The sequence below is a fragment of the Chelon labrosus genome (genome assembly GCF_963514085.1).
Source record: "Chelon labrosus genome assembly, chromosome: 23".
NCBI lineage: Eukaryota > Metazoa > Chordata > Actinopteri > Mugiliformes > Mugilidae > Chelon > Chelon labrosus.
This window is the reverse complement of record NC_140356.1, coordinates 2,022,577-2,048,631: the sequence shown is the minus strand read 5'-3', so window position 1 is coordinate 2,048,631 and position 26,055 is coordinate 2,022,577. Positions and strand designations below refer to the sequence as shown.

At 43.0% G+C, this 26,055-nt stretch overlaps 1 protein-coding gene across 3 annotated transcripts in view; it reads left to right on the top strand.

The window, feature by feature from the left end:
• The window catches only part of mpped1 (metallophosphoesterase domain containing 1), a gene marked incomplete at its 5' end in the record, with an annotated part of 203,890 nt that overhangs the window by 117,147 nt on the left and 60,688 nt on the right, over positions 1-26,055 (top strand). For 2 of the 3 annotated variants that reach the window (XM_084572991.1, XM_084572990.1), the window contains 2 exons: positions 13,823-14,001; positions 16,652-16,833. In XM_084572991.1, coding sequence (XP_084429117.1) covers positions 13,823-14,001; positions 16,652-16,833 — 361 coding nt within the window. Of the gene's footprint in view, positions 1-13,818; positions 14,002-16,651; positions 16,834-26,055 lie in introns of those variants that run through there. The other variant, XM_084572992.1, reaches the window with a different exon arrangement.

Below are 26,055 nucleotides of genomic sequence, written 5' to 3'. Positions count from 1 at the left end.
CTGGGGCGATTTTCCACGTTGATGAATTCGCCCAGAGAGGCGGGACCATTTGAAACGCGACTTGAACCTGACGATTCTGATTGGACAATGACAGATAATATGTCTAGAACACTGAAAACTACTTTTGCTGTGATAGAATTTGTAAAAAAAAATAAATCCTCTTTCTCCCAGCTGGTAGGGCGTCGCCCAAATCGCCCCTATACACCATCCGCCCCTGGGTGCCGCTCATATCCCTGGGAAAAAAGCGTCAGTCTGGCCAATGCAAGGAAGTGGGAATGCATTGTCCATATTTATATACAGTCTGTGTCTCGCGTTAACAAATCTTAATTTAATACCACATGCTCAAAGCTATTCCCTGATAGCAAAAACGCCCCGGGTTATATAGTCCCCTCAGTCAGCAAACACTCTAGACTAAAGCACAGATGTAACAATGACCTTCCTGAAACAGGTATGTGACAAAGTTGTTCATTCATTCATTCATTCATTCATTCATCTTCTGTACCCACTTATTCCTGTTGAGGGTCGCGGGTTCTGCTGGAGCCTATCCCAGCTGTCATCGGGCTAGAGGCGGGGCACACCCTGGACAGGTCGCCAGTCCATCGCAGGGCTAACACAGAGAGACAGACAACCATTCACACTCACACTCACACCTACGGCCAATTTAGAATCACCAATGAACCTAACCAGCGTGTCTTTGGGCAGTGGGAGGAAGCCGGAGTACCCAGAGAGAACCCACGCAGACACAGGGAGAACATGCAAACTCCACACAGAAAGGCCCAGTCGGCACATGGATTTGAACCCGGGACCTTCTCGCTGTGACAAAGTTGTTCAGTTTTAGCTTAACATTAAACACACTTCCGTTCATCATAGAACACACTTCCTCCACAATTTACAAACTGAGCCCATTTATCATGCACAAATGGGACTTTAAAATAACACATTCTTAATGTACTTTCTCCCTCACACATGATTTTTCCCCGTGATGTCGCCAACGATGTTACCCACTGCATAAATACAGGATATGAGATGGCTGGGCTATTCCTCCTTTTGTCCCTGGAACACATGGTGAAAAAACCACGGAAGAAACTTATGATGAAATGATGGTGTATGAAATGTAACCAGATATAATGCAAAACACAAACAAGTCCAGAATAGTATGTGTCTGCAAGCTACAAATCAATCACGGAGCTACGGCTAAAACAAATGATTGATAAGCACGGTTACACCAGTATGTAATACAGCAATGTTGATAGGAAAGTGGACAAATGACGTGCTCTCACCACATATGCAGCAAGCACTCCTTGATGGCAGCAGCCATCCCCAGCAGGATGCAGCCTGACACAGGAGCACACACACAAAAATGGTTTAGGAACAACCAAAAAATCATGAGGAACAGCACAAGGTGTTGACCTGGCCTCCAAATTCACTAGATCCCAAACTGATCAAGTGTCTGTAGGATGATCCACAGAGGCCCCTCCCCCCAACCCATAGGACCCAAAGGCCCCCAGTAAATCCTTCAAGACAAAACTGAAGTCACCATGTAAGTGACTGGCGAGAGGCTGCAAGGTTCTTGATATGGCATAAATAGGAATGGGGCAACAAAGTGACATATCAAGTTTACAGCAGTCCGTCTCCCAAGCTCGTGCTTTAAGGAGTAGAAGAGTGGTAGTTTTTGAATAATCGGTAAAAGAAATAGTTGATGCAAAAACAAGGTGTATAATCTGTGTGCATTCCTCTGATTTCATGTTTTTTTATCAGCATTGTTTCTTGTTTGTAACATCAGTGGCTCCAAACAGTTCCACCCAACCTTAGTTGCTACCAACTGTGCGTTATTCCTTAAAGAAAAGTCTGGAGAGATGCACATGAAGGCATCAAAACGTCTCAGAGAGAGCCCGTGCATATGCTCTTAACACTCCTCGCGGAGTGTGAACAAAATATCTGGCTCTTTGGCAGCTAGTAATTACTCCACTATGTCCACGGGCCAGTTTGTAACACTTTACTCCTGCTGTTTGACACACATTGACATCCGCTGCACTGTGTGCTACACCTTCTGCGCTGCTGCAGACAGGAAGAACTTGCAGTGTGTAATTAAAACGGCACAGTGGAGAAGTAAATCTCCTCTTCCCAGGGTTGGAGAATATCCATCCAACCCGCTTCCAGAGATGCACCAAAAGCGTCCTCAGGAACGCTCCACCCATCTGGCAGATGCACTTTTCTACACCCTTCTGTTAAGCTGGGGACGCACTACACCACTTTCACAGTCTGTACAGATTTTGAAAAGACTAGGAGTACACACTAACAGACTGGCTTCAGCAGATTTTTGTATGACGACTGAAAGAACGGGGATCACACACTTAACAACTGCACCTGATGAGGGATCACAGACGACGTGATTTGTCAAACCAACTAAAGCCAACTGAAATCATCAAACTCATGCAAACTCTCGCGCTTGTTCTCCTGCCACAACTCCATTAAGCTCTCCTCCATTTCTGTGGTCCAGATTTGGCTCAAAACAGTGCCAAATACCCATGTCTACTGTCCCTAACTAGTGCAGACTGGTCCAGACTTTGTCCAACTGGGCAACCCATAGGACCCAAAGGCCCCCACTAACAACATTCTGTTGCCAGACACCACAGGACACCCTCAGAAGGCCCATGTCCATTCTCTGATGAGTCACAACTGTTTTGGAGGCACAAGGGAGACCTAAACGATATTAGGATGGTGGTCATAATGTTATGCCTGATCTGTGTATTTCATAGTTCTAAACCTCTCATAACTGTGTCCACCAGATGGTGCACTCACGTCAGCCTGTGACTGGAAGCTTCTGCTTTCAACTTGGAGCGTGGTGGTTGCGGGTGCATGCATTTCAGCTCCAGATTGTGGTCTGTTTGTTTAGCTCATTACCAGCCTAAATCCCAGTCCAATTACCTGCGGATAAACAGGAGCAGAGGTGGTCATGTGCTGTAATGCTGTAATTTGACTGATTATGCCTTGCACTGCCAATAAATGATGTGTAGTTTTCATTTCAGAAGAAATGAAAGGATTTATCCGACCTGGGCTTATCAAGGTTTTCCAGCGCAATGCTTAGTTAGTTATTGATCTGTGCATATATCCCTGGCAAATCTTATGATGAATGGGACGAATGTGTGTGGATAGATGAAAAAATGATGTACACCTACAGTACAAGTCACATAACGTAATTACCACAAACTCAGGGGTCCCGGAGCAGAGTAACTATTCAGATCCTTCAACACCGTCTTCTGATTCCGATCTATACATTTTAATCACAGTACAAATATCATTTCACAACAGAACAGGACACGGCGTGCTTTTATTACAGCTTGTAGCTGTTAGAACGTGCCTGGCTGCAGAATTCTTTAAAGACATCCTCCAGGGTTGTGTTAAAAATAACGATTTGTGCATGATACGGAGCCCTCCACCCTCATTAATAAGAATCTGTGAACATGCTAATATTGGTCATTCAAAATGTTCTCCTGGATTTACATTCTCAGTGTTTTTTCATAGCAGGTTTCAAGCATCTACATTGTACTAGTGGAAGCTGATATTTGGACCGGGACCCAGCTTCCAAGATAGCTGTGATGACAGAAATCCCACTTAGTTTAGCCTTTCAGTGGTAGAATTTAGTGTCTAAATCTTAATATATGTGAAATATTTAAAGTATTTCATTTAAATATTTACATTTCATAGGATTTTGGACATTTTTCCAATTAAAAATTTACAGTTTATAAAATACAACACAATGTTAAAAAAAATGTATTTCAGCACCTCCCAATAAAGTCGTTCAAGCTACCTCCACCTCCAACAGTAAAATGCTGCGAACACCATGATGTCCTCATATTAACAATATAATATCTGATTAATGAAGTTATAATCACTTAAGTTCAGGAGCTAAACTGAGTCCCATATCATTCTATTTCCCGCACTTACCTATAAAAGTGTGTCCTAACTCTCTCTCTCTTTGTTCGTCCCAGTTCTCAACCCTCACCCTCCCCATCCTTATAGTTGCTTTTTTGAACCTTTTCATCCCACCTTCTTGACCCCTTTTCATCTCTACCCCTTTTCATCCCATCCCCTTGACCTTACTCGTTCCTTCCCCTTGACCCTTTTAATCCTATTTCCTCGACCCCTTTTCATCCCCTTGACCCCTTTTCATCTCTACCCCTTTTCATCCCATCCACTTGACCCCTTCTCCCTTCTCATCCCATATCCTTTGAGCCCTTTTCATCCCATCCCCTTGACCCCTTCTCATCCCATATCCTTTGACCTCTTTTCATCCATTCCCCTCGACCCTACTCATTCCTTCCCCTCAACCCTTTTCATCCTATCCCCTCAACCCTCTTTCACCCATTTTCATCCCATCCCCTCAATTCATTTTCATCCCCTTGACACCTTTTCATCCCCCTTTCACCCATTTTCATCCTATCTTCTTGACCCCTTTTCATCCCATACTCTGTGACCCTTCTCATATCTCCATCCATCTTTCTCACAGCCTGTCTACCAGTAAACTTATTTGCATCAGTTAAGGTGTGGTCTTTGTTAGTGAATGTATGCATCTCCTTTCTTATCATGGCATATTGGTACTAAATAAAGGATGTAAGTTCTTCTTCCACCCCAGGCACAGAGGTGTGTGTACAGATGTGTTTCAGTTCTTCCTTCCAAACAGCAGCTGCACTTCACAAAGGATTAACAAGTGGAATACATGGAAAAAAGAATGGAGATGACATAGAGGCTGTTTTTGTTCATCTGAGGACGTTTGTCCCATAATCTGTCCATAATTGTGTTCATCTTTTAACTTTTTTTTTTAACTACAAAGAAATGATTTGATTGGTTTCTCTCTTGTTTTAGAAAATAAAAATGAAGTAGATAGGGTTTGATTTCTGCATTAACACTGAGAAAGTGACGCACAGTTGCAGATCATTTTTGCAATAAATAAATAAATAAAAGCAAACATAATGTGAATATAGGACACTCTGGGGTTTCCTGTGATCTTAAGCAGAATCCGTGACAAAACAGTCACAACTCAAGATGACCTGTTCCTGCTCTAGACCCCTTGAGCGTGGAGGGTGGTCTTTCATCCACGCTGGGTTCAAAGTCCTCATTTTGGTTTTAATATCAAACAGAAATTTATTTTTTTCTTTTTATTTCTGCCACAAAATGAATATTTAAATAAAAGCCATGACTAATGTTAATCTCCATCTACTGATGAAGATCATGTGATGCAATCAAAAGCTTGGGGATTACTGTTTTAAAGGCTTTTATGATTTCATGGGGGGAAAAGCAAACTTGTTTCCTGAGTTCTGTTTCTGTCAGAGAGCTCTGCATATGGTTTTAAATGATCATGTTAGATAGAAAATGATCGTTCATCCATTAAAATAAGACAATTCTTTCATGGTGTGGTTCATGACTTCAGTGCCATAAGTCCTGTGCTCCCAGCTGAAGCTGTGATTCCTGTGGCTGTATAACCGGGAATGAGCTCCGTGGAACCTCACTCTCGGTCCTCCCTCCCTCTTCTGCTCTTCCTTATTGTACCGCTCACCGGGAAATACGGTGGGCTGGACCAATACGAGGCAGAGAGAGAGTGAGTGAGAGAGAGAGAGAGAGAGAGAGAGAGAGAGAGAGAGAGAGAGAGGAGTGGAGTGATCTCTACAGGACGTTGCGCTGGTGCACCACGGGGTGCGCATTCAAACTGACCAGCGCGTCTCTCTGGCAGCTCAGACACCTTCCTCTCTCCACATCCATCACTTGAAGATCCTCACAGCAGCTCACCACCAGAGCCGGTATGTTGATTCTTCTTTATTTTACTCCTGCATCCATGCAGCCTTGTCTTCTTATGCACGAATGACTGAGATGCGCCCTGAACCAGCAAAGCGCTGCGTATTCCCGGGTTAATCTGCGCTTTCAACCCTGATCTGTATTTTTGTATGTTTTTTTTCTCGCTCTCTCTTGGTTGAGTGAGTGAGTGAGTGAGTTGGGGGTGGTGGGGGGGTTTGCGGTCGTCTGAACAGTCTGGGTTTTTAATAAAGACGTTCATTCACGTCCCGGGATATAAAGCTTTCCAGCAGGGCTCACCGGAACGCTTTCATGTTAGATCAGATTTCGCTATAGCACCGCATCCAAAGGGCAAAGTCTCCGAGTGCAGCGCAGGCTGGAGAGGCTTAGCGGAGGTTTCTAAGCAGCCCGCATGTCTGGGAGAGAGTTTGGGGGGCAGCCTGTGGCACGAAATGGCAGAAAAGTTTGATTATAGTTCAGAGAAACTTCTGCAGAAATGTGCATTTTTTTTTAAATTTTAAATTAAAGCTGGCAAAATGCTGCCTGCAAACCAGTTCATTGAAACAAAGTGTGGGGGATATGTGATTAAAGATAGATTTAAAAAGTTGTTAATTGTCACAGGAAATTGAACAGCGGAGGAACTCTGCCTCTGTGTAGTGATGTTATTCTCCTTTCCACCTTGGATGGACATTTTCTTTTTCAGAATCAGCCATATTTCACAGAATCGTGGCTCCAAATCAAACCAATGCGCGCCCTTATCATCTCCAGGCTGCACATAAAACACAGAAGTGTAATTCAGCGCCACACTCAGTGCACTTTAATTTTCCGTGTGTGTCCATATGAAGCAAAGAAAAAAAGAAGAAAAAAAAGGAGGGAATGGGTAAAGATGGGCACACGGTCTAATATGACAGCCGCTTGTTAAATATGAGAATGTGCCGGAAAGGAGGGAGAATCAATCATCTTCTCTTCTCTTCTCTTCTCAGTCATGCCTTGTCCCTCATTACACTGACAGGTTTCTGCTCCTTTTTGACACACATGCAGAAAAAATAAAAAATGTCCATAAATCCATGTGAGGCTTTGACCAAAGATGGCTTTTAAAGTTTTAAATCATTTCTCCTTTATGTGCCGTGCAGATGATCCTAAATTAAAAAGAAAATGACTAAAAACAAACGAGTCAAGCAGAATCAGTGCCTGGGACAAATGATTTATAATGTATCTGATGCCTTAATTAAACCTTTACTGTGATCCATTGCTTCTCACCCTCATGTTTTATAAGATCGTCCGTGAGATACATGGAAGACAGAATTGTTTTTCTTCGTCACACAGAAGATTTCACGGAGATGGCAAAAAAACAAAGATTTTGGCCTGGAGGATGTATCTTGGATGCTGGGAAAGGGTCTGAGTGACAGTGGCAGAAAAATTGTATGGTTTGCAGAAGTTTTATTTGACCATTGTCTTACAAAAATAAAGGCACAACAATTTGAATTTTACTTGCGAGGACGGTTTTGACTTGGTTTCAGCCGCGGCTAAATATCCTCATAATACAGAATTATAAAAGATAGTCATGAAACATTAAAACTGTGATTTAGATTTTAATTATTATTATTATCAAGAAAAATTACCATTGTGACTTAAGAGGTAACCGTGACGCTATGAATTCATGCCACCTTTGACAAGATTGGATGGTACAAATTCACCTATTCAATCTTTTCCAGATTTTAAAGCTCCATTCAGGCAGAAAGGCGTGGAAGACGAAATTACAGGATCTGATCTGTAGCAGACAGCAGGGCGAACCTTAATACTGATAAATGTGCATTTTACCCCACATAAAAGGACAGAAAATAATTTTTTAAATAGTTCTCTTCAGTTTCACAGTAACACAGTGATAACTGTCTATATGTCCAATGGTACATTTCAAAGAGGAGTTGCTAATCTAATTTGGAAAACGTTTAAAGGCACCAGTTTGAATAAAAACAGCCTGCCATACTTGTTGCTGAGGTCACAACAGTGCAATCATTAGGCCGTCCTGATGTCTTTGATTTCTTTGCCATATTGCAGTAGACCTAGTATAAAAACCTAGTATAGGTTTTTGTTTCCTTCATAAAGCATTGTTGGCTTCCACCGTTTTTTCACAAAAGACACATTTTCCACATCAGTATGAAGAAAAAGATCTTCCCGTAGAGAGGAGAAAAAATATATATATCCGGAGATTCAGTTTAAAATAATAAAAGACATTCCAGATGAGATTAATGTTCCACGCGGGGCGGCGAGGATTGTTTGTTTGGGAGAGTTAGAGAATCGTGGCGTGGAGGTTTTATACATGCAGGCAGGCAGACAGACAGACAGGACAAACAGGCTGTCTACGCAGGAGCATTCAGTCCCGTGCATGTCTGACAGAACAGATGCGCATTAATTTTAATCAATACGGCTGGCATGTAAACGCTAAAGCCTGCGTTCAGACTCGACTACGGCGGCGTGTGAAAAACTGCAGACCTCCCAAACGTTTTAATGAGACCAGTTGGGCCACGCTGCATTTTTATTATCCTCCAGAAAAAGCTATCATGACAAAAAGATGGAACATTCTATGTCGTGATGTCGTCCAAGAGTTAGCAAAATTACATCCTCATCACGATGCGTTTCATGCCTCCCTGACAAAGATTCACCCCCACCGACTCATTGCTTTACATTGCTTTAGCACGGGGCTAATTCCGCCGTGACCCCACTAACTGCTGTGATTGCTGCCAACACATGTCTGGACCCACAGCAGTGCTGTGAACGCTTCCAGCGCGAGATGCTCGCGGATGAGTGAAGCTGCCGCCGATGCCGCTCTCAGCGTGCAGCCAGCGGAGACAAGGTGTGAACAGTTTTGCACATGTGAACGGAAAATGGGGTTAAACGTCTGAGCGGGCCGAGCTATCGGAAACCGTATGGCTTCGTCCTTCAGACCCACACCCACATGACTGGCAGGCTTTGCTTCTTACAGCCAGTTTTGGATTTGTTTTAAATAGCCTGGTGTGCTGACCTCTGAGGCTGATGAAACAGGTTTTCTTTTTTTTCTTTTTTAATGACCAGCCTGAGAATAATTCAGGTAATATTAGCATTAGGATAAAATGACTGAAGTCACTGGTGGGAGGTTATTAATGATGCTAAAAGTTGATAGAAAATAAATGGATTTCGAAAGATCCTCTGAGTGGGTTTTTAAAGGTGAATCCAGCCGTCCACCCTGAATAAAACTGGGCGTAAGGTTGGACTGGGAGCGCTGTTAAAGATTTTAAATGGCAGATTCAGTCGTCCTGTGTAGTCTACATGATCTAGACAGCCGCATCTGAGCCCAGCATGTTACACTTTCAGCATCTGCTAATGCATTTCTGTCTGACACTAGCAGTGTGAGGGGCTGTCACTGTCACATTCATGACAACAGAAACACATTTAAATATGCATGCACAGGCCTTCATACACATCAGCCTGCACACACACACACACAGAATGCACCGCGTGCACTCCTGAAACACATCCACCGACCATGCTGGGTTTTGCCCGTGACAAAAAAAAAAAAAAAAGAAGCGGCGGTGTGAAGTGTGAAGTGTGTATCTGTCACGTCAGCGTGCTGTCAGTGTGTGAGGTTGCAGCGAATGAGGGGAATCGAGATGGCGCGCTGACATCGCGCGGCGGTCCAGGCCCGACTTTGCCAAAGCTGCCTGTCCCCAAATTATCACCTCCGTCTTCCACCGTCTCCGTCGCCTCGGCACCTCTCAGCGGCTCCGCTCTCTCCCAGCAGTCGCCGGAGCCTCTGAAAAATGAGCCGCAGAGCTGAATGCGAGCCTTAATGGGCGACACACACACACACAGGCGGGCCTCGCACACCGCAGACAGGCGATGGAGTGATTCCATCAACTCAGTTCATATCATCTTGAGCAAAAACTCAAATTACAAGACTGCACATTACATGTATGCAGGAGACAGCGAAACCTAAAGAAACTGTGTCATCAGCACAGTTCTTCATCTGCCATCAATTATTTTTCATCCAGGGTGTAAATGTGGGGCTCAGATTGCGGCGCTGACAGGTTTACACATTGGACGCATCCTGGGCTAACATCCGCTTCTACTACAGGAGCTGGAGGGGATGCAGCACTCGTGTGAACGTTTTAAAGAACCCAGCCGTCCTCCATGCACTGCCAACAAACCATTACAAACATTCATCATTTTCATTTCCACGTAATCAAGGTTACGGAAGTCTCCACCTCTTATAATCTCTCTCGTGTGTTCTGTCAAAGCACTGATGTTTCCCTCTGATCACTGTGTTTAACATGTCTGTCAGACGGATTGTTCTGCAGTCTTTAACTCATCACAGCGCTGCGTTGATTGGCGAGGTTTCTAAACCGTGATATGAGATGGATTTCTCGTTTTTGACGATTCTGTAATTATTATTATTATTATTACTTTAGTCTTCTTTTTGCTGTTTTTCAATTCACGGGCAACTACATATTAATCATTTTCTTTTTTGAAAAAGCGACCGAACCTAACACACAGAGGAGTGATTCCAATCAGGTTCCAGCAGCGAGGTGTATACAGATTTTTTTAAATGAGAGGAAATATCACGGTGGTATCAGTGTGCCGTGTGTGATACAGCAGTAGCTCTGAACCTTTTCGTGCACGGTGGACCCCTGCAGACCAGCCAGATTATCTCGGGGACCTCAAGGGTCTTTAAATAGCCTTGTTTGCTTTCACGCTGCTTCCTTCGGTGCATCCAGCTCCTTGCTCCATCTACTTGAGTCTACCGTGATTCAGTGTTAACTACCAGTTAAGGCCGTGGCCAGTCAGAGAAGTAATAACTGCACCAGCTTCACCCTGGGAGATTTTTTGACTGCTTATGGTATATATATAATCTTTTTTTCTTCTCGCAAACCCATGCTGGATTTCTCTCATTTAGAGATCTCTATGGACTTAGAGATCCTGTGCCCATAAAACTGGAAGTTTATTCATTTTCTATACCCGGTTATTCCTGTTAAGGGTAAAACTGGAAGTTTAACACAATATTACATTCAGAATATGCACAAATACTGCTCCAAATACTAATATTTATTTACTTGTTAAATAATTTCTGGTCAAGTCATGTCACACGCTGTATGTATGTCTGATTATTAAATTTAGAGTGTGTGAATGTAACCAGAAGTTGCAGTCATTTTGCTTTAATACTGTAGATCAAGGTTAGCCACACTCTTCTGGCTTTCAAACTACTTAAGTAAAAAAATACTACAGTAAAACAGTAATAACTGCACATAACATACAAGGTAAACAATATAAGTGTAAATGTAAAACTGAGAAAGGTAAAATAAAATATAAACTAATATAAAATATAGACTGCAAACTGGAAATGGAAACTTAGAGGGGGGTGACTCGTGTATATATATACACACATTTACAGTATTGAAAACAGCTATGTGACTAAAGTGCAGTGGTATTTAAGTCCGGTTAAGGCTCAGAGTTGAGTAGGTGGATGGCATGGAGTTACTTCGCTCGCTGGAGTTTTGCAGCAGCTCGCGCGTTTTTACCGCGCATGTGTCATTGAATAAGATAGATAGATAGATAGATAGATAGATAGATAGATAGATAGATAGATAGATACTTTATTTATCCCGTGGGAAATTCTGTGTCCAGTAGCTTTATTACACAGAGAGAGGGGGAATTACAGTCAGCACTACGGATGGAAATTACCCTGTACCTAAATCTGGCATATTTACACAATGTCATGTATTTGTACCAAGTTACCAATAATTTGCACTCTCCTCATTCAAATAAACAAATAGATAAAATAAATAGGTGCAATGTATAAAAGTATGTTTAAAATAATATATATATTATATATATATATAAGATATATAAAATATACAAGTGTATAAAAGCGATATACAAACTGTAAAACTACTAAGTGTATAGGCATAAAATATACAATATACTAATACTATATATAAGTGTGTGTGTATATATATATATATATATATAATGGATATGAAGATATATAGATATTGCGTATAGTATATAGAGAGATATATACTGTAGGATATGTAGTTGTAAAATCTAAGATATTAAATATGTAATGCTATATATGTCAACCAAGTGTCGATCCACCCATAATACCTTTGCGATCTACTGGTCGACCATGACCGACATATTGGATGCAGTCCCACTGAAGACATCAATAGACTGACTGCTGTTCAGTGTCAGTGTTGTATTGCAAAGCTTTCCATTACAAAGCTAAAATGTTTCATTTGTTTATAATTAGTACAAATACTATGTCACTGTGACTGGCAGAAACCGCAGCACTTCACTGACACTGAAACGGGTGTCTGCCACATTATGTGGTTGTACTGAAGAACCGTGTGAGAACATCCTCTCCTGCAGCAGCTTTACCAGCCTGTTGATGGTGTGGTGACTGAAATTCATTTAAGCAACTCTGCCCAGGCAGTGTGTACTGCACAGGAGGTTTAAATGTTAATGTGATGTCAGTATAATTGGAAAAGGGTTCCCAACTGGGAGAATTCACATGAACACCGCCCGAAGTCAGAGCAACTCGGAAAGTCTGTGACTTGTAGAGTTGCTGATTTCATGTACACAGAGACATACCAAGAAACCCCAACATACACCTGGCAAAGATAGGGCAACTAGGGCTTTCAACGAAATAAAATATTTAATCACGGTCTATCGCATGATTTCTTTGGTTACAGATACATTTGTTCTTGTCAAGTGAACCATCGGGCATGGCTCTGAACTGAACTTGCCATACAAAAGACCAGTTTCTTTATCCATTTTGAGCTTGCTCTGTTCTTCATCATCTTCTGGGATGTTTGGTAGTGTTAAACTGGCTGTGCAGTTTAAACTTATTTACTACAGCCACACTTCAGATTCTTCTTGCTTTCCACAGTGTTACTGCTGCTTTGATCACTTCCTGATTTCCTGATCTACAGTCCGGTCGAGGCGTGTGCGTCAATCATGTGTTAATAACAATTAGTGCCATTAAAAGGAATTTGCGCTTGCTGCGAATTTTTAACTCATTCATTTTTACAAATACAAGCTGCATGTTCATCTCTCAGAAGGGCAACACCATACTTTTGTGCAAATTCAGGTGTTTGAGGTTGTCAGTTTTTTCTGCTGATCTGTGTCCTTTGCTCTCTTGTCAAAAATAAACAAATATATAAAATGCATAAAGGGGCGGTTGTGGCTCAGTAGGTAAAGTGGGCTATCTACAAACCACACTGAACCCCAAGAGTTGCATTGAGTACCAGTAACTAGAAAAGTTCTATATAAAAACAAGACCAGTTACCATAAAGTATTCAGAGCTTTTTAGGTTCACATGATTAAAGTTAAATTTGGGTTTATTTAGATTGACTTTGGCTAAAAAATCTGAATTTGCCAATCGTAACTGCTATTTAGACGCCAATGGATCTAATCCTTTTTAAGTCAGACACTTGTAAAAACAATAATTTCAATATACCATAGGTTGAGCAGAGTATTGAACTGTATGATTCCACATGAGCAGGTTTCATTTCCTCGCAGAGGAGTAAAAAAATGAAAAATATGAAAAAGAACACCATGTCCTCTCCACAAAAGTGAATCCAAAATATCTCAGAATATCTTGGGACTGTGTAAATTACTTCACCTGCACGAGATGGTTGCTCCACTTTCTGACATATTTTGGTGTGGGGAAAAATACAGACAGAGTTTCTTTTTTTTCAATTAACACCTTTGGAGTTGTTCGGATAAATGTTTAGCGAATAAATGATTAATCAGTTTTCAGCACTGGGAGGGACTCTTGTTCAGCTCTGCTCCTTTGTGTTCTTCTCAGGTACAGAGGAGCGTCAGAGAAAAAGAAGAAGAAGAAGAAGTGGAGGGAGGTGATGTCCTCTCCTCAGGTCATTGTGAGCTCACCAAGTGTTTGAGAGACACTTTCCAGCAGCCTCTTCTTTGGTCAGGACAATTCACCCGTTGCCCTAAAGCAAAAGCACCAAGCAACTGAACTCCGGTCCCTAGTGCCATGGCCTTCACCCTGTCAGAGATCATGGCAGCGAGGCGGCAGCAGTCACAGGCTCAGTCGCACGCCCAGCGAGGGAGCAGGACGGCGGTGGAGGTGGACGAGTACAGCACCAACCCCACTCAGGCCTTCACCTTCTACAATATCAACCAGGGACGCTTTCAGCCGCCTCACGTCCACATGTGAGTAGATGGACATATAGCATGGTGGCTACAGTATATGCTTTCCTCCATATCTACGTAGCATTTCTGGCAAGTAGTCAGCCATGGTTGTACCAAACCTGGCAATTGCAGGTTAGAAATGCATATATACATAATAGGTAGAAAAGCGCTATATAAAAGCAAGGCCGTTTACATTGAATAAACTAGAGAAAACAGGAAGGTAGGTAATCTTTACAGGTTTTGTCAGGCATATCCTGTGATTGTGTGCTCTCAGTCTGACTCTAGAGCTGATCTGTCCCTTAGGGATGAATAGATATTGATCAGTGGCTTGACCTCAGACCTCCCTGTGATAAGTTTGGTTTTGCCTGCACTAACTTCACCACCACACCAGCAGAATTATTATTACTCACTGCTCCGATTCTCTACATTTAAGAATGATACAATCCTCGGTTACTTTTTAATTCCACAAAGCATCTGTCATTTTGTGATTTCTCCTTGGAAACTTCAGTAACTTGCATCGCTTCCATGTATGATGATTGACAACAGTGACCACACATTGAAGTAAAACTGGACTGAACAGTTGATCTTGGTCAAATACGTAAGCCAGCATGTCAATCTGGTTTAGTAGGCAAGGTACTTCATTCTTGGCCCACTCAGGTTCTGCATGCGCAACCTACATGCGCTAACATCAAATCATGCTAAGCTACTATCCTTGCTTGTTTATCCCATAGACTGTATAGGTTAAACAGACAGAACTTTGAAGCCAAAGCAAGTAGAGCTCCCCCTAGTGTCTGGCTGCAGTATACGTCATAAGCTCCACCCCCTCCATGTTGGGATGGGACTTAGGCCAAACTAAAACCCTAAAATACATATCAAATCATTTTTCAAGGATGGTTTCTGTCATTTTAGGTAGTTAATATAATTCTGATTCATACTCAAGTATTTTACGTAGTTATAGAAACAGGATGTGACATCATAATGACTACAAGTTGCCATGCCAACTGCTCCGTAAAGCGGTCCGTAGGACAGTGAGAACAGGAAAAAATAAATAAATAAGTACAGTGTATGATCCAACATTTCTTCGTTACTGGTGGAGGTAGAACAGAGCGCTATTAATCAAAGGAAAACGCGAGTGAGTCTGATGGAAGTGTGAGTGGATCACTGTCGACTGTACTGCGCAGACACTGGCTCCAAACGCGCAAGATGGTACTGCCAGTATCATCGTAAAACTTGCGTAAGTTTTGTTAATGCGTGGGGACGCGCTCTCCATATTTATATACAGTCTATGGTCTAACCAAGCAACATGTAAGTCCAGCCAACTCCAGCGAACCAGAATGCCTGGGTCACCAAATACACCACTGCTTGTGGAATTCCAGATCGTTATCCATGTCAACAGTAGAGGCAATAGCCAATGCATTTATTTGTTTTTTTGTATTTTTGTATTAATGAACTGTATTCCCGCCTTTGTGCAATGTCTTCCAGGTCGTCATGACACTGTCTTTGTATGAGTACAAACTCTTCTTTTACGTGACAGGGATTCTTTTGGTGAAAAATAACACTTTCCTTTGTATTCTTGTATTTCAATGAGTTAAATGAAACAGAAATTAAACATAATTTAATTTAACAGTTTATTATGTATATGCATAATAAATAACTAGCAAAGCAACAACAAACAGGGTGCAACTTGATGTAGCATAACAGATGAACGCTGGCCACTACCATCAGTTAAGAAGGTGAAATTAAGGATACTTAAAATGACTACTTGGGCATGTATATTACGCTACATTTACTGACAGAGCCATTTTAGCGTATGTTATTTCTCCCCTTCAGTGTATAGCTTGAGCTTTAGCTTACTTGTCTATGCAGGTCACAGCTTTACCTTATTCTAGAAACAGTCACTTAAAGCTCCTCAGCTTTGTCTGACTACCAGATTTCATCAGTGTACATTTTATAACCACTGAAACAGTCTTTTAAACACTGCTCTATTGATGCTGAGAAAGAGCATTTGTCTGTGTGGCTCCATAAAACATTACTTTATATTCTCTTACATTTCCGTATAATCAATCGTGGACGTGAAGCATTTTCCCCGAATCTCTTTATTTTATTACTTTGTGATTTACTTCTTGCTGACTGTCTTATATGCATACATATGCTCTTCCCCACTTCCCCTTGCGTCTTTCCATCTCTTGTGGTCGGGTGGTGGTGGAGGAGGAGGAGGAGGCAGGGCTGGGTGTTATCGTACCTGGAGGAAAGCTCACTAAAGTGGGCCACGGTTATTCACCAGCTCCCCTCTTCCCCCTGGAGACCGCATGGATCTGCACACTCGCTGGAAATCCCACGGGACCCCGCTCTTTTTCTATATCTGTGCTTTATTCTTTTTCCATCGCCGCACATTTCTCTTTCTGTCTCTCTCAGTGCTGTGCTTTTATTGTGGCCCCTCGCTTCCACTTCTCGCTATGTCTCATGTTTCCTCCTCTGCCTCAGTCTGTAGGGATGATTTTCTACTGGATACTAATTCAAACTTCTTTCATTGTCAGCCTCTTACCACAGAGACTTTGCATACAAAGTGTCTCATCCTGTATTGTTCAAGTGTACCAACAGCCTCGATGACCCCCTTTTTCCCTTCCTCTCTCCCTCAACTTCTCTTCTTTTGTTCTTTTTCGCCTCTCAGGGTGGACCCGATGCCTCACGACACTCCCAAGCCACCGGGCTACACGCGCTTCGTGTGCATCTCTGACACTCACTCCCGCACGGACGCCATCCAGATGCCGTACGGGGACGTGTTCATACATGCCGGAGACTTCACCGAGCTGGGACTGCCCTCTGAGGTCAAGAAGTTCAACGACTGGCTAGGTCAGCATCTCTGAAAGTTGTGGCTCTGTATCCAGAGCAGGTCCGGCCCCTGTTTTCTGTAACTGGGTCCCCTTGTGACAGTCTCTTAATAAGGCCGCCCGTAAGGTCCAGTGCCAGGCTAAATTTACTCACACGGTGTGCTTTGAGGAAAGTTTTTAAGAAAACTTTCTCAAATTTCAAGAATCTCAGGGACACAGTAAGTTCACTTCTTACTGTTTCCACATGCTGAGCAACCTTGACTCAAAATTAAAAAACTCTGTCAATTTACTGCTGATCATTTCCCCGAGCATGCCATACATTTTACAGTCAGTTTCTGAATGGATTTGATTCTCTTAAACCTTGTTTGGAAGTTCAAGGACGCTCCGAGAATGTCCGGGATCCAAGCCAACATCTGAACACCAATATTTTTTTAACATATGAGGGAAAAACTTTTCAGTCTGCTTATTGTTTGTGTTTGTGTTCAATTCTCTGAGAGTAGAAGCATTATGTAGCTGCTGATTCTCAAATCGTCGAGGAGTTCCTTGAACAAATCACAAAGAAGAGTTTTTAAAATGGCTTGAGCACATAACTGCGCCGCCACACAATGACAAAACTTTCGCAAAATAATGAAGTCGCTTTGACAGACGTGTTCAGAGAGAAGAAAAAAGTCAAACTGAAAATGTGTACCATGCTTGGGGAAACCGATCACTGTAATGTAAAAAACGACTATATGTGATTTGTGGCGCGCATGCAAAACCCGCTGTATCGTGCTTAAATTGCAACATGGTGTGGCGTGAGTCTGGTTTTTGTTATACTCCTCTCATCTCGGGTGGAGGTTGCGCAGACATCCCACTTCATATCTGTGCAGCTTGAACGCTGAAAGCAGCCTTCAATCTGGGAGCAACAGGAAGAAACCACAGAAACAATGCAGCTCTGAAAGTTAATTCCTCAGAGTTTTCCAAAGCCTACAAAACCGAGATGATCCTTAGTTCTAAACATGTATTATCTCTAACTTCTCTATATAGACAGTTTGCTCATAGCTGTTTTATCCATATGGCTCTGAGGGTTTGAACGTTCTAAATTTTGTTATCCACCCTTGTTGTACGTCTCTGCCTGGCTTTGTCCGAGACACAGAGACTTTCAGCTCACTGACTCTGAATGGCCATTTACAGAGAGTCCAAGCCTTAATTCTTATCAGTATATGCGTGAAGTAACACACCATTTGGATTTCATTATGGAGCGCGTTTCAACCGATACAGAGAAAAATACCCCTGCAGGGATGTGGATAGTCCTACAACCAATTAGAGCCATTTTGATGCAAAGAAATTCAATTCCATGGTGGTCATACATAGATAACTACAGTTCTGTCCATCACCGCATAAAGCCCATCCAACGATTTGATTGGCCTGGTAGATTTGCCGGTCCATAATCAGTTCCAAACGGAGCAGTTCCAGACCAGTAGACAGAGAACCCAACGGAACAAATGAAACAAAAAAGCAAAAGTATGTGAACCCTTGTTTGCAGTATCTAGTGTGACACCCCTGTGCAGCAATAGTGGTAACAAAATGTTTCTGGTAACTGCTGACTAGTCGTCTACAACAGCTTGGAGGAATTTTAGTTGATTCCTCAATACAGAACTGCTTCAGTTCTGAGATGTTGGGTTTCCTCACATGAACTACTCGCCTCAGGTCCTTCCACAACATTTGCATTGGATTAAGGTCATGACTTTGACTTGGTTATTCCAAAACATTAATTTTCTTCTTCTTTAATCATTCTTTTGTAGAATGACTTGTGTGCCTAGGCTCGTTGTTTTGCTGCATGACCGAGTTCTGCTTAGGATTCAGCTCACGGACTGATGTCCTGACAGTTTCTTTTAGAATTTGCTGGTTTAATTTGAAATTCAGTGGTCCATCAATGATGGCAAGCGGTCCTGGCCCAGATGCAGCAAAACAGGCCCAAACAATACATTACCACCCCCATGTTTCACAGATGGGATGAGGTTGTGATGCTGGAATGCGGTGTTGTTCCGTCTCCAAACTTGACGCCTCTCATTTAAATCAAACAATTCCACTTTGTCTCATCTGTCCACGAAACATTTTCCCAATAGTCTTCTAGCCTGTCCACATGATGTTTGGAAAACTGCAGATCAGCAGAAATGTTCTTTGGTTCTTTGTCCTTGCCACTCTTCCATGCACACCATGGTTGTTCAGTGTTCTCCTGATGGTGGATTCATGAGCATTAACATTAGCCAATGTGAGAGAGACCTTTAGTTGGTAAGATGTTACTGTGAGTTCCTTTGTGACCTCTCAGACTATTATGCCTCTTGCTTTTGGAGTGATCTTTGTTGGTCATCTTAAATCTCCATTTGGTCACAAACTGTCTGACTGTGGATTCCAAACTCTTTAGATACGTTTTTTTTAACCTTTTCCACCCTGATGAGCAACAACAACTCTTTTTCTGAGCTCCTCAGAAAGCTCCTTTGTCCGTGCCATCATACACATCTGCAAAAAAGTATTGTAACTCTTCCCTCTCCAACAATATTCTGGTGTTTCTTTGGGTGTTTTCCCATTGCTTCCTCTTTGTCCACATTGCTAACAGAATACGAGTAGATGGTGCTCTTTTAGTTCACAGTTCTTTCGTTCCTCTAAACCAATTTTGCAAACATTTGTCTCCCTTGGGTCAGGGTACCTACTTAAAAGATACATTTTGTCATGAGGCCATCCTAAAAAATGTTCACACATTCTAACTAAAGACTTTTTAAATGTTTCGGAAAATTAATTTACTAATACTTTACACATTGTTAAGAAACCATTGATAATGAAATTAGATGTTGCAATAAGAAACCCTACTAGTGGGTGTTTTGTTTTGTTTTTTTGATCAGTGCATTATTATTTTTAAATGCATATATTTTTATGGCTCTTATGGCTCCCAGCAGATATGAATATTCATTGTTTGCAGTCTCTTTATGTTTAATTTGTTGCGGCATCATCAGCTAGTTACAATCGAGCAGCCCTAAGGCTGCTTATCAATGGCTATGAATGGCCTATAACTGATTTAACATCAGTTGATGAAAAACTAAAGCCCATAATGGTCCATTTAAATGAGTGACCTTTTATAAAGCGCTATCCCTAGAGGCTCTTCAGATCTGGTGTTCACACGTGTCCTTGGTGATCCAGTCATATTGGGTTAATATTTTAAAGTGTAGGAAGACTTTTCAGCAGCTAAAGAATAGCAGATGTATAAGGGCTTTACCAAATTCCATCTTGTTTGATTTTGTGCTCAGCCAGCCTCCAATGGAAGCATCTTATCTGCATATGTAGTTGGGAGCATGTATAGGTCTTATCATCACTGTGTGATATCTGTTGGAAACTGGAATGAAGTGACCTCGTATGAAGGCGAACTGCAGAAATAAAAATTAAAAAATTGACTGAATCTGCGAATCTACTACGGTCTGAGCAGGCAGGGCTGCTCCGCTATCGTGGGCTTCATCATCATTGTTGTCGGCGTCATCAACACCGGCACAATCCTCCCCGGGAACGGGAGAAACCTGTTAGCGGGTGCGCGGGCCTTTGTGTGTTCATCTCCTTCTCTGAGGGAGGGAAGCCGAGAGACTGGGGGGAGATAAGGGGAGAACTTGTTGTCCTTCCCCTCCTTCCTCACGCACACACACACGAGAGCTGCAGGGAGCGCGAGCTGCAAATCCGCTAGCCCGCATTCCAGCGGCGAGAGAGGCAACGGGAGAGACGGGGAAGAAAAGATAAACCGAGCCAAACGTGCCTGCTGCTGCCTGTGAAGTCAGCCTCTCCTCTCTCCATCCCTTTCTCCTCTCCTTCCCATTATTTCCTCCTCCCCTGCAACTCCTTGCCACCTTCCCCTTCCTCTGCGCGTATAAATATTTATAATGTGACTATTCCCATTCTTTCTTTCTCTTTCATTCCCTCCTGCTCCCTATCCCTGTCACACCGTCTTATTCTGTAGATCAATGTAACTCCTGCTGTTTAGTGTGTGCAGAACAGATTTGCTGGGAGATCAGGTTTAGTGTATTCATTTCGCGGGAGTCTCTGTGCAAACTGAGCCTCGGTCAGGTATCGCCATCTGCTCCCAAACTTTCTGCTTTTTTCATCTTTTTTTACTCTTTTCTTTCTTCACCTTCTTCTTTTCGATGCTCTTTGTCTCTATTCACTTCCGCTGCCTTCTCCTCCTCCTGTCTTATTTCTCTAGCTACATCCCCTTTTCATTCAGTGCTGAATTTCCCTGTTTCTCCCACTCCACTTTATCCAAACCCATCCCTTCCTCTCCTGCTCCCTCTCACTCGGTGGCTGCTCCCTGCGATTCTTTGCTCGGCTCTTATTTTTAGCAGGAAGTCAGTCGGCTCTTGGGGGCCGCTGGCAGCCGCTCAAGGCTTTGTCAGGGATGGCAAACGTTGCAGGAGAAGGGGGTGGGCGAGAAGGGGGGGGGCGGGGGGAGGTAAAATAGGAAAAGAGGGGCTGAGTGAGGAGGTAGGAGATGAAATTCATGCAGGGAGAATAGTTGGAATGTGAGGGGATGACAGGGGGAAGGAAGGTGAAGGTATAAAAAGACTGGAGAGGGGAGGAAGCTGTCCATGTTTCTCCCCCAAGGTGGGCGGCGTTACCTGCGTGAAACTCACAGCTCACAGCCCCGAAGACTGATGCCACACTTCTGCCCTCTGTTGTCATGGTGATCCATGCAGGTCCAGCTGTCAATCACTGCATGAAGGATATGTGTGTTTGTGTCGCTTTTGCTGCATCCTGGTGCGCTCATTTTTACAGATGTAATTTTAACAACTTTTACTTCTAATATCATCAGAATTGTATTTTACAAAACAGCAAACAAAGTGGTGGCTCAGACAACAGGAGTTTTGGGATGTTTAAAACCCTGATTCACCCGTCCCGTTCGGTACCGAGGCTCTGCCCAGATAACCTGCTCACGAGTTTGCAGATCCACTCTTAAACCTCCTGATCCATGTCAGACTCTTCAGGGCGGCACTGATGACTTAAAATCTTGATGAGTACGCCAGTACTTTCTAAATAACCAATAAGAAAGTCCACAAGGACACAGAGCAGCGGTAAACATTCTTGTCCTCTATGATAACCTCATCGGGTGTCGTACCGATGGCAGATATTAAACCAACAGGTGAAATCGTGCTTCTTGTTCTTGCTGAGGAAAAGACCAGGTTGACCAGAGCGCCTCCTAGTGATGGGAAGTTCAGATCTTTTCAAAGAATCGGCTCCTTTAATTCGGCTCCCACATGGGTCTTCGTTTTAGTTTAGCCTTCTATTTTAGTCTATTTAGTTTGCCATTTCATTCAAACCTTTAAATGAGCAACTGAACCACAGCAAACATATCAAATTAATAAAAAGTCCAAAGTTTTAACATTATGACACTTTAGCTAAAAGTTTTTAGTGCAAGCTGGCATTTAGAAATACCAGATGCCTCACCTTGGATGTCCAGTTTTCTTTAACCCCCCCCGTCTCTCCGTCCCTCTGTGTGTACCTAGCCTGTACCACTACATTCACTGTCTTTGTAGCGTCTGCACTGCTTCCTTTTTTCACATAATGGTATGATCCTTTTCCGTCCTCGCATGTGATTGGCCACATGCCGTGCCCATCGAAATAAAGTCTGCCTGCATGGATTCTCAGCAGAGCTAGGCAGGAGCGGCTGAAGAATGGTCTCTCCCCGACAGGAGCCGGCTCTTCTTGTTCGCTACAAAGTATCGGCTCTTATAGTCGGCTCGTTTGCTAACGACACATCACTACTCCTCATTTTCTCATCCACACACTTATTATTACTTCTTTTCCTCATTGTTATTACAAAGCTTAGGGTATTGATTCACAGCCCTCATAGTAAGGAAAGAAAAACATAATTTCCCACACCAAACCACCTCCTTAATATGATTTTCCAGTATATAACAGAGGCCAGTTTTACACCAAGTTGCTGTATGTTACCATTTGAGTACAGCAGATGCCAACTCTTCTCTCGACAACCTTGCTAACACAGTCTACCATCAAGTGCAACAACGCAAGAAGACATAGCAAGCCAACTTATATTACTTAGTAGCCCAGCAGCCAGAAGGTCAGCTTGGCATCTGTTGTGCAGCCTTTTATTTCGCTGAGCAACTAAAAGCCAGTCTGAGTTTTACTCTCATCCAGCCTCTTGCTCGGTGACTCTTTTTTTTCCTCTTATAAGCTTCCTCCGTCAACATCCTCTTCTGTCGTTTTGCCTCTGCTATGATGTCCATACAGAGAATCCAGAGCTAGATTCATCTTATAGCTAGCCGAATACCAATAATTGGTGGTAATTGGTCCGTAATGTAGTGGTGTAAAGCTTTACACACATTCCCCAAGAGATTGTACTTGCTGACTCAAGCTGCAGAGTGTCTGATCTATCTATCTATCTATCTATCTATCTAGCTAGAACATTGTATACACAGCTATATGAATTGATAATCTAATGACTGTACATATAAATTACTGACACGTTTTAGTGTTAAGCTCCTCTTGAACTCATTGAACATTGAGCCTGATTTACAGAGCCCTTACTGTTTTCATACAAATGTTGTTGGACACAGACTTTGCACTGATAAAATGACCTGCAGATTTATCATGGCTGATTAAAATAAGCTACTAATGGTGTGTAACGGCGTTCTGAAGAGCCGTGGAAGATAAAAAGGAACGTAAGCGCAGTTCAAAAGCCCTCGTTTGGACGGAAGCGAGCTCCGTACTGTTGGGGTTGGAGGCAAATTGTCCAGGACAGGTGAGAGGAGAGAGAGCAGAGAGAGATTTTAGAAAGAGGAACGGGAGGAGAGGGGTGAAAAAAAAGAGAAGAAAGGTTAGTGAGGGCGAGAGGCAGACCTCGAGCTCGAGAGCAGCAGCTCTTCAGCCCAATTGTCTCCAATAATGGCCTCTTTGATCAGTGCCTGCGAGCTTGCGAGCTGCAACGAGCATCCGTGTGGATTTCGTAAGCCGAGGCAACACTTCCCCGAGTGTTTGCGTGTTTGTTTGTGCGCGCTGCCCTTGCTGTAGACTTGAGTGGCGTCTTTATTCATGCCATGTGATTGCGTGAGCTGGCGGCGCAGAGAGAGGATATACCGCAGTGAGTGTTGTGTTTAAATATGGATCTCATTGCGCTTTGGAGTCGACTCTGGGTCAAAAGAGGAGCAGCTTCAATTCTTAAAGGCTTTGTTCTCATGCTCTTTCCCCGGTCTGCCTCTTTTTGACTTCAGTTCAGTGGCATCACACATGGATTATAGCTCTGTCAGTGTTGGACGGATGGTTTACTGTAGGGTTTGCCTTAATGAACACAGCTCCTCGCTGCTGCTGCTGGAAGGAAAAAGTTTTTACCAGAGCAGACTTTCAGGACACTAAACCAAAAAACAAACAAAAAAGAATGAGCTTAAAGTGGGTAAAAGCCATGTCAGCTTGAGGACCTGTAATCTCACAGGGCTGTCTTAACAAGTGACACCCCTCAATAAAGAAGACACCACTTAGCGCAGCTTTAAAAAATGTATAATAACTCACATGGTATTCTCTCAAAAAAAAAAAGCAACCACAGGCCTCTCCCTCTCTCCCTCTCTCTGCTTACGAGGTCCACAGCCTTTAGCATCGCCGCCACAACTCTTAATTTAGCGCCGGCTCTGCTCTCTTCCCCTTTACTGCTGAATAATAGATAAGTGACGACCATGATGCGATTGCCGTGTAGGCACTTTAAATGCAAGTGTGTGTTTTTTTTTCTTCGTCTCCCCTGCTCTGCACCTGCCTCTCCTTCCACGCGTTTGTGTACGTTTCTGCTCCATCCGTCTCCACACTTTGTCAGGTGTTGCACTCCTCCGCCCCTTCACCTCCCCTCCGGACCTCCTCCTCCTCCTCTCCTCGTCAGCTCCCCTCGTTCTTCTCCCAGCCCGCTCTCTTTAGCTCTGTAACAGCGAGGGCATTAAACTTTCATTGCTGCTGTCTTTTTCTGGTCTGTTCCTCCCCTTTCCTTCATTGCTCTCTCTATCTCTTTCTGTCTGTGTCTCTTTCTCACACTTCCTACCCTCTTCAGCATTTTTTCTTCTTTTCCCCTTTTTCTTGCTTCTCTGTCCTTCCCCAAACCTCATTTTGTCTTTTCTTCTTATTCCTCTATTCATTTTCCTTCCTTCTTTCCCCTTTTCTCCTCCCTCCCTCCTTAATTTGTATTTACCCAGTACTGAGTACTGCTGGAGGAGAGAATAACGAGGCGGTTTGACACTCCTTTATGGTTTTTAACATCGGGAAACTTGACGGAATTTCAATTGACTGTAAATTTTAAGCAAACCGTTTCCCATCTGTCCCTCGCTGCCTTTATATCTTCCGTTTGCACACTTGAAAAGACAGCGTTACATGCGTGCATGTGGATGTGGTCTTGGAAACATCTCGCTTTTTCTCGCAATCAAGCTCCCTCTTTTCCCTCTCAAGTTCAGAATACGTTTTAGAAGAACGTTACGATACGTTATTAGGAAATGGTTTTCTGGGTCAGCGTCAGCGCGCGTAATCCGTTGTACGCAAACAGTCGCTAAATCTAGCGCCCGGCCCTCTCTTTCGAGCGGGAACAGACAGCAAATTGTCCGAGGCCAAACTGCTGGAGTTAAACTCGGAGCAGAGGGGAGTCAGATATAAATCAGCTTGTAAACAGCTGTGGGCATCAAACCTCCACCAGCACTGCAACAGTGTCTGCAGTCTCGCTGACTACAGATGGAAGAAAAGCACATAATGGTGATGTTAGCATTTCGCTCAAAGCACAGCTGTGCCTAAATAAAGCCTCGTTGATCCACGAGCGTGGCTGTTAGACTCATAAACCCTGTTTGGATGGGATTAACATCACAGGAGGTGGGAGGAAAGAAAATATTCCCTACAGTCTCTGGTAATTTAACTTGTCATTCAGGGCTTTATGGATTTTTAATTTAGCGAAATTAGCTGATATGGCGTGTGATAGAAATGGACATTCTTCTTCCTTCTTGGATATAATATAGGAAAAGAACGCATTCATGTGAATAAAAAAAGAGGTTAAAATAAATAAATAAAAGGGGCGCCTGTATATCTCAGCTGGTTCAATGGGTGCAACATGAACTGAGGCTGACACAGGTTTGAGTTCAGGCTGTGCCGTTTCCTGCATGTCATTCCCCGTATCTGTCTTCTCTCTCACCCATGACTTCCTGTCTCTCTCTATTGATATTTCCAATTAAATCACAAAAGCCTCTGATGGCTT